The sequence below is a fragment of the Nerophis lumbriciformis genome, linkage group LG03 (assembly GCF_033978685.3).
Source record: "Nerophis lumbriciformis linkage group LG03, RoL_Nlum_v2.1, whole genome shotgun sequence".
Classification (NCBI taxonomy): Eukaryota; Metazoa; Chordata; class Actinopteri; order Syngnathiformes; family Syngnathidae; genus Nerophis; species Nerophis lumbriciformis.
Window position 1 is genome coordinate 41,391,204 of NC_084550.2, and position 13,797 is coordinate 41,405,000.

The 13,797-nt window shown below is 40.4% G+C and overlaps 1 protein-coding gene across 4 annotated transcripts in view; it reads right to left on the reverse strand.

Annotated features, from left to right (window-relative positions):
* The window catches only part of arhgap9 (Rho GTPase activating protein 9), a 221,890-nt gene that overhangs the window by 55,559 nt on the left and 152,534 nt on the right, over positions 1-13,797 (reverse strand). For 3 of the 4 annotated variants that reach the window (XM_061937757.2, XM_061937754.2, XM_061937755.2), the window contains exons 7-9: positions 13,634-13,702; positions 2,802-2,948; positions 2,637-2,723 (exon numbers count right to left, since the gene is read on the reverse strand). In XM_061937757.2, coding sequence (XP_061793741.2) covers positions 2,637-2,723; positions 2,802-2,948; positions 13,634-13,702 — 303 coding nt within the window. The remainder of the gene's footprint in view (positions 1-2,636; positions 2,724-2,801; positions 2,949-13,633; positions 13,703-13,797) is intronic. The other variant, XM_061937756.2, reaches the window with a different exon arrangement.

The window sequence follows — 13,797 nt, forward strand, 5'->3', positions numbered from 1 at the left end:
TTGAATGTTGGAATGCTTTGAATGTTGAAGAGTTAGAATTTCCAGGAAAATGGAAAATGAAAGCATTTACAAAATCATAAGTTTAAATAGATAAATTTTGTTGTAGAAAACCGTATTTATTTATTGTATGAATGCTTTGGAGCATTCAAACAATAAATAAACGCATTTTGGTGTAGAAAACCATTTGTGTGAATGCTTTGGAGCATTCACACAATAATAATAAATAGATTAATTTTGGTGTAGAAAACCATGTGTGTGAATGCGCCAAAGCATTCACACAATAATAAGAATAAAAAGATGCATTTTGGTGTAGAAAACCATATGTGTGAATGCTTTGGAGCATTCACACAATAAATAGATGCATTTTGTTGTAGAAAACCATATGTGTGAATGCTTTGGAGCATTCACACAATACATAGATTCATTTTGGTGTAGAAAACCATATGTGTGTATGCTTTAGAGCATTCACACAATACATAGATTCATTTTGGTGTAGAAAACCATATGTGTGTATGCTTTAGAGCATTCACACAATAAATAGATGCATTTTGGTGTAGAAAACCATATGCGTGAATGCTTTGGAGCATTCCCACAATAAATAGATGGATTTTGGTGTAGAAAACCATTTGTGTGAATGCTTTGGGGCATTCACACAATAATAAGAATAAATAGATGAATTTTGGTGTACAAAACCATATGTGGGAATGATTTGGAGCATTCACAAAATAATAAGTTTAAATAGATGAATTTTGTTGTAGAAAACAATATGTGTGAATGCTTTAGAGCATTCACACAATAAATAGATATAATTTGGTGTAGAAAACCATATGTGTGAATGCTTTGGAGCATTCACACAATAAAAAAATGCATTTTAGTGTAGAAAACCCTATGTGTGAATGCTTTGGAGCATTTATACAATAAATAGATGCATTTTGGCGCAGAAAATGCTTTGGAGCATTCACACAATAATAATAAATAGATTAATTTTGGTGTAGAAAACCATGTGTGTGAATGCTTTGGAGCATTCACACAATAATAAGAATAAATAGATGAATTTTGATGTACAAAACCATATATGTGAATGATTTGGAGCATTCACACAATAAATAGATGAATTTTGGTGTAGAAAACCATATGTGTGAATGATTTGGAGCATTCACACAATAAATAGATGAATTTTGGCATAGAAAACCATATGTGTGAATGCTTTGGAGCATTCACACAATAATAATAAATAGATTAATTTTGGTGTAGAAAACCATGTGTGTGAATGCTTTGGAGCATTCACACAATAATAAGAATAAATAGATGAATTTTGATGTACAAAACCATATGTGTGAATGCTTTGGAGCATTCACACAATAATAATAATAAATAGATGAATTTTGGTGTAGAAAACCATATGTGTGAATGCTTTGGAGCATTCACACAATAAATAGATTAATTTTGGTGTAGATAACAATATGTGTGAATGCTTTTGGGGCGGTATAGCTCGGTTGGTAGAGCGGCCGTGCCAGCAACTTCAGGGTTGCAGGTTCGATCCCCGCTTCCGCCATCCTAGTCACTGCCGTTGTGTCCTTGGGCAAGACACTTTACCCACCTGCTCCCAGTGCCACCCACACTGGTTTAAAAATGCAACTTAGATATTGGGTTTCACAATGTAAAGCGCTTTGAATCACTTGAGAAAAGCGCTATATAAATATAATTCACTTCACTTCACTTCACTTTAAAGCATTCACACAATAAATAGATGAATTTTAGTGTAGATAACCATATGTGTGAATGCTTTGGAGCATTCACACAATAATAATAATAATAAATAGATGAATTTTGGTGTAGAAAACCATGTGTGTGAATGCTTTGGAGGATTCACACAATAAATAGATGAATTTTGGTGTAGAAAACCATATGTGTGAATGCTTTGGAGCATTCACACAATAATAATAATAATAAATAGATGAATTTTGGTGTAGAAAACCATATGTGTGAATGCTTTGGAGCATTCACACAATAATAATAATAATAAATAGATGAATTTTGGTGTAGAAAACCATATGTGTGAATGCTTTGGAGCATTCACACAATAATAATAATAATAAATAGATGAATTTTGGTGTAGAAAACCATATGTGTGAATGCTTTGGAGCATTCACACAATAATAATAATAATAAATAGATGAATTTTGGTGTAGAAAACCATATGTGTGAATGCTTTGGAGCATTCACACAATAATAATAATAATAAATAGATGAATTTTGGTGTAGAAAACCATATGTGTGAGTGCTTTGGAGCATTCACACAATAATAATAATAATAAATAGATGAATTTTGGTGTAGAAAACCATATGTGTGAATGCTTTGGAGCATTCACACAATAACATCTGAATAAAAATGAATTTATTGTATTTTTCCGATCTGCCGAGGGCCAATGGAAAAAAACGAGCTGCAGGCTGAAATTGGACCCCCGGACCGCACTTTGGACACCACTGGCTTAGTGTGTTGTCCTTCTCAAATTTGCCTCACCCAGTAGGAGGGACAAGCTGTCCTACTCCCCATTTGATGAACAGAACGGACAGAAGAGAGGGTAAATAGAGGTCGGATGTGCAAAGTACAGTAAGAGGTGACATTTTCTTACCGGTGTACCACCTTCCCCGTCTGGCGAGCTCTCGGGAGAGGGCGGCTCCACGACGATGTTGGTCACGTTGCACGGGTAGTCTCTGCACTGTTGGACGTGCAGAAAGAGCGGTGAGGGCAGGACGTGGCTGCTGTCCATCTGCATGATCTGCACACTTCTTCCTACCTGGCCATTCTCTGGCAGGATCATGGACTGTGAGTGTGAGAGCGGCTGCCTGGCGTCATGCAGGGCGGCACAGTCCTGACAGTGGGTGTCGGCCTTGGCCTGTACCATCGTGCAAATGGTGTCAGAGGAGGCGGCACGCTGCATGCTCTTTACGACAAACAGGCCACAGTGTGAACAGGCGAGGTGAAACAGACAAATACTGCGGGAAATTAAGGAAGTATTTTGCAGATAAGCAGACTTCTGCAGACACACTATTGCAGGGTTGTGCCCCTCAAGCCAAGCTTACAATTTATTTGATTTGCCATAACATCAACATACGATACATAGGGATGGGTGATGTAGCCACAGGGATTTAGCAAATCTAGTTTACTGCTTTTTATAGCCCGTTTTAATGCCACTTAGAAAAAATGAATGCCCACATCCTACTAATATAGTTATTATATACAGTCGTGGTCAAAAGTTTACATACACTTGTAAAGAACATAATGTCATGGCTGTGTTGCGCTTCCAATCATTTCTACAACTCTTATTTTTTTGTGATAGAGTGATTGGAGCACATACTTGTTGGTCACAAAAAACATCCATGAAGTTTGGTTCTTTTATGAATTTATTATGGGTCTACTGAAAATGCGAGCAAATCTGCTGGGTCAAAAGTATACATACAGCAATGTTAAAGGCCTACTGAAACCCACTACTACCGACCACGCAGTCTGATAGTTTATGTATCAATGATGAAATCTTAACATTGCAACACATGCCATCAAAACATGCCGGGTTAGCTTACTAAAGTGCAATTTTAAATTTCGCGCGGAAAATCCTGCTGAAAACGTCTCGGTATGATGACGTCAGCGCGTGACGTCACAGATTGACGTTTTGGGACAGCATGGTGGCCAGCTATTAAGTCGTCTGTTTTCATCGCAAAATTCCACAGTATTCTGGACATCTGTGTTGGTGAATCTTTTGCAATTTGTTCAATGAACAATGGAGACAGCAAAGAAGAAAGCTGTAGGTGGAAAGCGGTGTATTGCGGCAGGTGTTGTGCCGGATAACGCACCCCCGCCGTAGAATACACCCCCTGACTGTTGTGCCGGATAACACAGCCGGTGTTTCATTGTTTACATTCTCGGAAGATGACAGTCAAGCTTTACCATTGGCCTGTGAAGAACTGGGACAACAGAGACTCTTACCAGGAGGACTTTGAGTTGGATACGCAGACGCGGTACCGTGAGTACGCATGCAGCTACAGCTTCCAAACATTTGATCGCTTGCCCGCACGTGCGTGCCGCTATGTGCATGTCACGTACGTACTTTTGGGGACTTTGGGGAAACATATGTGCTGTATGAACTTTGGGGAGGTGAACGGTACTTTGGGCTGTGGGATTGAGTGTGTTGTGCAGGTGTTTGAGTTGCATTGGCGGGTTATATGGACGGGAGGGGGGAGGTGTTTGTTATGCGGGATTAATTTGTGGCATATTAAATATAAACCTGGTTGTGTTGTGGCTAATAGAGTATATATATGTCTTGTGTTTATTTACTGTTTTAGTCATTCCCAGCTGAATATCAGGTCCCACCCGCCTCTCACAGCATCTTCCCTATCTGAATCGCTCCCACTGCCCTCTAGTCCTTCACTCTCACTTTCCTCATCCACGAATCTTTCATCCTCGCTCAAATTAATGGGGAAATCGTCGTTTTCTCGGTCTGAATCGCTCTCGCTGCTGGTGGCCATGATTGTAAACAATGTGCGGATGTGAGGAGCTCCACAACCTGTGACGTCACGCTACTCGTCTGCTACTTCCGGTACAGGCAAGGCTTTTTTATCAGCGACCAAAAGTTGCGAACTTTATCGTCGATGTTCTCTACTAAATCCTTTCAGCAAAAATATGGCAATATCGCGAAATGATCAAGTATGACACATAGAATGGACCTGCTGTCCCCGTTTAAATAAGAAAATCGCATTTCAGTAGGCCTTTAATCTTTGCCTACATGTCCCTTGGCACGTTTCACTGCAATAAGGCGCTTTTGGTAGCCATCCACAAGCTTCTGCTTGAATTTTTGACCACTCCTCTTGACAAAATTGGTGCTGTTCAGCTAAATTTGTTGATTTTATGACATGGACTTGTTTCTTCAGCATTGTCCACACATTTAAGTCAGTACTTTAAGAAGGCCATTCTAAAACCTTAATTCTAGCCTGATTTAGCCATTCCTTTACCACTTTTGATGTGTGTTTAGGGTCATTGTCCTGTTGGAACACCCAACTGCGCCCAAGATCCACCACCACCACCATGCTTGACGGTAGGTATGGTGTTCTTGGGATTAAAGGCCTCACCTTTTCTCCTCCAAACATATTGCTGGGCATTGTGGCCAAAAAGCTAAATTTCTGTTTAATCTGACCACATAACTTTCCTCCATAAAGTCTTATCTGTGTTCATGTGATGTCAGATGAAACAAAAATTTAGCTGTTTGGCCACAATACCCAGCAATATGTTTGGCCCTGCGATGAGGTGGCGACTTGTCCAGGGTGTACCCCGCCTTCCACCCGATTGTAGCTGAGATAGGCTCCAGCGCCCCCCCGCGACCGCGGGAATAAGCGGTAGAAAATGGATGGATGGATGGATGTTTGGAGGAAAAAAAGTGAGGCCTTTAATCCCAGGAACACCATTCCTACCGTCAAGCATGGTGGTGGTAGTATTATATTAATATTATAAATATTAGTATTTGGGGCGGCATAGCTCGGTTGGTAGAGTGGCCGTGCCAGCAACTTGAGGGTTCCAGGTTCGATTCCCGCTTCCGCTATCCTAGTCACTGCCGTTGTGTCCTTGGGCAAGACACTTTACCCACCTGCTCCCAGTGCCACCCACACTGGTTTAAATGTAACTTAGATATTGGGTTTCACTATGTAAAGCGCTTTGAGTCACTAGAGTAAAGCGCTATATAAATATACTTCACTTCACTTCACTTCACTATTATGCTCTGGGCCTGTTCTGCTGCCAATAGAACTGGTGCTTTACAGAGAGTAAATGGGACAATGAAAAAGGAGGATTACCTCCAAATTCTTCAGGACAACCTAAAATCATCAGCCTGGAGGTTGGGTCTTGGGCGCAGTTGGGTGTTCCAACAGGACAATGAACCCAAACACACGTCAAAAGTGGTAAAGGAATGGCTAAATCAGGCTAGAATTAAGGTTTTAGAATGGCCTTCCCAAAGTCTTGACTTAAATGCTGAAGAAACAAGTCCATGTCAGAAAACCAATACATTTAGCTGAACTGCACCAATTTTGTCAAGAGAAGTGGTCAAAAATTCAAGCAGAAGCTTGTGGATGGCTACCAAAAGCGCCTTATTGAAGTGAAACTTGCCAAGGGACATGTAAGCAAATATTAACATTGCTGTATGTATACTTTTGACCCAGCACATTTGCTCATATTTTCAGTAGACCCATAATAAATTCATAAAAGAACCAAACTTCATGAATGTTTTTTTGTGACCAACAAGTATGTGCTCCAATCACTCTATCACAAAACAATAAGAGTTGTAGAAATGATTGGAAACTCAAGACAGCCATGACATTATGTTCTTTACAAGTGTATGTCAACTTTTGACCACGACTGTAGCTTTCCAAGTATGCGGTGTTCTGACTTCGAGCACCGGCTGCAGACAATAGCCAATTAAAAGGTTCTGTCTGTCAATCATCACACTGTACTTTCAATCAGAATTATTTTGGGGATTTTTGCCTCCCATTCACAATCTCTACATAAGACAAGAACATATGTTTCTCTTTTTTTTATGCATTTTAAATAGGGATGTGAAAATTCCTTTACCGGCACTCAATTTTGTCGAATTGCGGGAGTGCACTATCCACTTTAGCCGCCATTCCAATTTTTGACCACAGCGTCGGTTGCTGTGTAGAGTGGCGCTTTCCCTCATTTTCAGTAGACTGCATTGCAAAATTATTAACCCCTCCTCTTCCTCTCATGCGATATCCACCCAGGAATGGGGCCTTTCCTACTGTACTTTGTTGCATCAAATAATATCGAGTTAAGAGCTGCATTTTGCATGCTTTTTTTTCCCCCGTCAAAATTTAGATACATTAATGATTCTTACCAACCCTCCCGGATTTTCCGGGAGACTCCCGAAATTCAGCGCCTCTCCCAAAATTTAGGCGGAGCTGGAGGCCACGCCCCCTCCAGCTCCATGTGGACCTGAGTTCGCTTTCCCACGATATAAACAGTGTGCCTGCCCAAACACATTATAACTGTAGAATGATCGAGGGCGAGTTCTTGGTTTCTTATGTGGGTTTATTGTTAGGCAGTTTCATTAACGTCCTCCCAGCGCGGTAACAACACACAACAACAGCAGTCATGTTTTTGTCTACCGTAAAGCAGTTCGTCTGCCGTAAACAGCAATGTTGTGACACTCTTAAACAGGACAATACTGCCATCTATAACATCAATAACATATATGGCTTTTAGAGAGTGCAGTGCACAACTGCGCACACAACAAGGAGAGAAACAGAAGAACGAGGAAGATACAGCCATGGCGACGCCGACGATGAGTAAGATGAAGAAATACGCTTTGTTGCACCTTTCCTGCCTGAGTCCGGCGATTAGTTGCAAATCTTGCTTTATTGATTGCTTGCACACAGCCAATCCAACACAAAACAAACTAGTCCCCGCCCGCACTCACGCTACCGCTCCCTCTCTTCTCTCACCCACACACATATATAGCTAGAATTCACTGAAAGTCAAGTATTTCTTAGATGTATATATATATATATATATATATATATATATATATATATATATATATATATATATATCTATGAAATACTTGACTTGGTGAATTCTAGCTGTAAATATACTCCTCCCCTCTTAACCACGCCCCTAACCACGCCCCCGCCCCAACCACGCCCCCCACCCCACCCCCGACCACGCCCACCCCCTCCCCCCACCTCCCGAAATCGGAGGTCTCAAGGTTGGCAAGTATGCATTAATCAATAAAGATGAAATAAAGTTGATGCACATTTTTTCCAGACATTTTTTTAATTGTCAGTCATCAAGTCATGTAATCCACAAAGGTTGAATGGAGGCAACTGGACTCTTCTGAAATGTCTTCAGCAAACAAGAATAATCCATTTGCCTCTATTCAACCTTTGTGGATATTATAAACTCCTTTAACACAAATTAAAAAAACAAAAATAATAAGGTTGACCAGCTTTGCAAGGTGTCCCTCATTTTTTTTCAGGGACTTGGCAACCCTATTTACTGTATATGTGCTCTATACAACTTGCAAGAAGCAGCCATTATTAAGTACTTTCTCCCAGTTCCCGTAACCTACTTTCAACAATGCGCCACGTATACGTACTGTATATCTCCCTACAAATGTTTGCCATCTCTCATGCAAGGCGGATTAAAGCATTACGTCCCAAATCTTCTCCCCCTGCTAAGAGGAGGCCTTTTAGAAGAGACTTTACACCAAATGCACACACACTCCATTGTGATGCAACAATGTTGCACTAAGAGCTGCTTGGGTAACAGCATGAGTTGCTATTTCACCACCTTAATATGCATAAATGCTGATCTCCTGGAAACTAAAACGCGTGGAGTTGGCATTAATTTAATGTATTCTGCAGTAATACAGTGGAGATGCCCTTCATGCAAATCTAATAATAAGAGTTCATGAGGAGAGTATTTCTCCTTAAAATCCCTTTTTTTTTTTTGTGCTGACAAGACTTCTCACAGCAAAGGACACAAAGTACAGTGTTACCTTAGTCATCTACAAGCCATTTTTACCATAAGAAATAGAGATGTCGATATTATCGGCCGATAAATGCGTTAAAATGTAATATCGGAAATTATCGGTATCGTTTTTTTTATTATCGGTATTGTTCTTTTGAGGTTTTTTTATTTTTATTAAATCAACATAAAAAACACAAGATACACTTACAATTAGTGCACCAACCCAAAAAAACCTTCCTCCCCCATTCCTCCCCCACACAAAATGGTTGTTTCTTTCAGTTATTAATATTCTGGTTCCTACATTATATATCAATATATATCAATACAGTCTGCAGGAATACAGTCCGTAAGCACACATGATTGTGCGTGCTGCTGGTCCACTAATAGTACTAACCGTTAACAGTTAATTTTACTAATTTTCATTAATTACTAGTTTTTATATTGTTTTACTTTCTTTTTTATTTAAGAAAATGTTTTTAATTTATTCATCTTATTTTATTTTATTTTTATTTTTTTTAAAGTACCTTATCTTCACCATACCTTGTTGTCCAAATTAGGCATAATAATGTGTTAATTCCACGACTGTATATATCGGTTGATATCGGTATCGGTAATTAAAGAGTTGGACAATATCGGAATATCGGATATCGGCAAAAAGCCATTATCGGGCATCTCTAATAAGAAATATTGTAAATTCAATAAATCCAACGTAAAAATATTAAAACTAGGCTGTCGGAGTTAATGCATGTAATTAATCACAAAAAAATATCGTAGTAGTCATGTATAAACGCAGATTAATCGAAGGCGGGTGCATATTTTACTTCTCCTGTATCTCTTGGACTTGATCTTATTGTCTCTTATTAGGGACCGCAATGTCCCTTTGGGACAGAGGACCCTATTGTAATTGTAAGGTTTTATTATTATTATTCCGCCACCTCTTGAGCTGTATTTTGACCCCTTTAACATGCTTCAAAAATAACCAAATTTGACACGCACATGAGGACTGACGAAAATTGCGATCTAATCAAAAAACCTAGCCCCAAAACTCAAAATTGCGCTCTAGCGCCCCCTAGGAAGAAAACACAGACAAAACTGCCTCTAACTCTCAGTAGGAATGTCGTAGAGACATGAAACAAAAACCTCTATGTACATTTCATACATTGACATCTTCCAGCAAAAATCAACAGGAAGTTTGCAATTCCCCCTTCAAAACAAAAGTTTAGTAAAAACAGTCACTTTTGCCTCTTTGAGCTGTAATTTGACCCCCTTAACATGCTTCAAAACTCACCAAACTGGACACACACATTAGGACTGGCAATAATTGCCCTCTCATAAAAAACCCAACCCCAAAACTCAAAATTGCGCTTTAGCGCCCCCTAGGAAGAAAACACAGACAACTGCTCCTAGGAAGAAAACTCAGACAAAACTGCCTGTAACTTCCAGTAGGAATGTCTTAGAGACATGAAACAAAAACCTCTATGTAGGTCTCACTTAGACCTACATTTCATATATTGACAACCCCCAGCAAAAATCAACAGGAAGTTTGCAATTCCCCCTTCAAAACAAAAGTTTTGTAAAAAACGGTCACCTTTTTTCAAACATTATCTCCTCTGAGCGCGTTTGTCGTGTCGGCTTCAAACTAGCACAGGAAAGAGATTGAACCCTTCAGATTAAAAGTTGACGAAAGAGTTTTAATTACTGCTACGATTTGGATTTTATGTGACGTCAAAGTCGGTCCCGTCCATCGCTGCTTGCAGCTTTAATTTCAATTGACTTTTGCTTTTTGATGAGATGCTCAGGTTCGGGGGAACCTGCTGGTCCTGACGGAACGTTTGCTGCTGGATACTTGAGGGACTCTTTGGAGAAGTGTGCCTGGCGATTCTTTGCGCCCAAGACATTGAAGATATCTCCCTATCTATCTATTTGGAATTCTGATAACACGTCTTCTGCTGTTTGGATTGGTCTATCGACAGATTCGGGAGTCGATGGCAGCTGCTCAAGGAGCCCAAAGGCTGGGTGAGCTGAGGACACTCAGACTTTGGGCCATTTCTGAATTGAATCACAAATTGGATAACATCTCGGAGAAGCTTTCCACTCTGCAAGACACATTTATGATCAATCTGAGAGCCAGAACGGACAACTGCAGCAGACAAACCATTGGAATGTGTTTGCCCGCCCTAACCAAAACAATCCTTATCTACAATGTTGCTCCTTCTGCATTGAGCCCTGGCAGGGTCATGCGGTAAACACCCCGGCGTGACGATTGCAGCGAAAGACGCTCTGATATCCCTTCCCTCTTCTTCAAAGACACCTGGGATGTTGACTCTGTTTTTATGATAACGAACGGAGCGACTTCCGGGCTTATGGACAAAACACACACCCGTGGACTACTATTACACAAATATGCACACATACACCACCACCTGCTTCACCCCCCTTGGTATAATGCACTACAGAGCAGCACCCTAATGGCTGTGCTTTGGGTGAGGATGCTTTGGGATGCTACAGTCGTGGTCAAAAGTTTACATACACTTGTAAAGAACATAATGGCATGGCTGTCTTGAGTTTCCAATTATTTCTACAACTCTTATTTTTTGTGATAGAGTGATTGGAGCACATACTTGTTGGTCACAAAAAAACATTCATGAAGTTTGGTTCTTTTATGAATTTATTATGGGTCTACTGAAAATGTGAGCAAATCTGCTGGGTCAAAAGTATACATACAGCAATGTTAATATTTGCTTACATGTCCCTTGGCAAGTTTCACTGCAATAAGGCGCTTTTGGTAGCCATCCTGCGCCCAAGACCCAACCTCCTGGCAGATAATTTTAGGTTGTCCTGAAGAATTTGGAGGTAATCCTCCTTTTTCATTGTCCCATTTACTCTCTGTAAAGCACCAGTTCCATTGGCAGCAAAACAGAGTATAATACCACCACCACCATGCTTGGCGGTAGATATGGTGTTCCTGGGATTAATGGCCTCACCTTTTCTCCTCCAAACATATTGCTGGGTATCGTGGCCAAACAGCTCAATTTTTGTTTCATCTGACATCACATGGACAAAGATAAGACCTTCTGCAGGAAACGCAAGACCGCCATGACATTATTCTTCACAAGTGTATGTAAACTTTTGACCGTGCAAACAGTGAGGAGAATCCAACTGGAAGCAAAGGTTGCATATAAATATACCCCAAAATAAAAACAAAGTCATTTGCATATATTGTAGAAATTCATCTACAAACCCCGTTTCCATATGAGTTGGGAAATTGTGTTAGATGTAAATATAAACGGAATAAAATGATTTGCAAATCATTTTCAACCCATATTCAGTTGAATATGCTACAAAGACAACATATTTGATGATCAAACTCATAAACTTTTTTTTTTTTGCAAATAATCATTAACTTTAGAACAAGCAACACGTGACAAAGAAGTTGGGAAAGGTGGCAATAAAAACTGATAAAGTTGAGGAATGCTCATCAAACACTTATTTGGAACATCCCACAGGTGAACAGGCAAATTGGGAACAGGTGGGTGCCATGATTGGGTATTAAAGTAGATTCCATGAAATGCTCAGTCATTCACAAACAAGGATGGGGCGAGGGTCACCACTTTGTCAACAAATGAGTGAGCAAATTGTTGAACAGTTTAAGAAAAACCTTTCTCAACCAGCTATCGCAAGGAATTTAGGGATTTCACCATCTACGGTCCGTAATATCATCAAAGGGTTCAGAGAATCTGGAGAAATCACTGCACGTAAGCAGCTAAGCCCGTCACCTTCGATCCCTCAGGCTGTACTGCATCAACAAGCGACATCAGTGTGTAAAGGATATCACCACATGGGCTCAGGAACACTTCAGAAACCCACTGTCAGTAACTACAGTTGGTCGCTACATCTGTAAGTGCAAGTTAAAACTCTCCTATGCAAGGCAAAAACCGCTTATCAACAACACCCAGAAACACCGTCGGCTTCGCTGGGCCTGAGCTCATCTAAGATGGACTGATACAAAGTGGAAAAGTGTTCTGTGGTCTGACGAGTCCACATTTCAAATGGTTTTTGGAAACTGTGGACGTCGTGTCCTCCGGACCACAGAGGAAAATAACCATCCGGATTGTTCTAGGCGCAAAGTGTAAAAGCCAGCATCTGTGATGGTATAGGGGTGTATTAGTGCCCAAGACATGGGTAACTTACACATCTGTGAAGGCGCCATTAATGCTGAAAGGTACATACAGGTTTTGGAGTAACATATGTTGCCATCCAAGCAACGTTACCATGGACGCCCCTGCTTATTTCAGCAAGACAATGCCAAGCCACGTGTCTCCCATTGAAAATGTGTGGCGCATTATAAAGCCTAAAATACCACAACAGAGACCCCCGGACTGTTGAACAACTTAAGCTGTACATCAAGCAAGAATGGGAAATAATTCCACCTGAGAAGCTTAAAAAATGTGTCTCCTCAGTTCCCAAACGTTTACTGAGTGTTGTTAAAAGGAAAGGCCATGTAACACAGTGGTGAACATGCTCTTTCCCAACTACTGTGGCACGTGTTGCAGCCATGAAATTCTAAATTAATTATTATTTGCAACAAAAAAAATAAAGTTTATGAGTTTGAACATCAAATATGTTGTCTTTGTAGTGCATTCAATTGAATATGGGTTGAAAAGGATTTGCAAATCATTGTATTCGGTTTATATTTACATCTAACACAATTTCCCAACTCATATGGAAACGGGGTTTGTACATCCACAATATATCAGGAGGTTGCCCACAGCCACAGTAGGAGCTATTGGAGACCCTGATGGTTGTTTGCAATTGTATACCACATGTCTGGCAACTATATTTTCTGATTAATTGAATGGAAGCATTAATTATACATTTGTGGCAGATGTCATGTCACTTGATGAACGTATAGACTTTTCATTATTCATGTAGCTTCTCAAGCAGTGACAACTTCAAGGCTGCAAAACCAAAGTTCAAAGAAGCCCCCCCCCATCCCCCCCGCTGTGGTGGGAAGACATCACACTCCTCTTTTTAGTCAAGGTGACAGGCAAGGTGATTCCTTTTGGGCGAAGAAAGTGTGTGAAAAGAGAATATGTTTACCTGTTTCACTCGCCAGCTGCCGCAGTCTCTGTTGCGCTGGTGGCTCCCAAACAGGAAGTCAGGTGCAAGCTTAACGAGGAGAAAAGAGACAGGCAGCAGTTTACTCCAGGAGAAATGAGCAGCGCTGTAATTTAACCGCGGCACCGCCGTAATGCCCAAAAAAT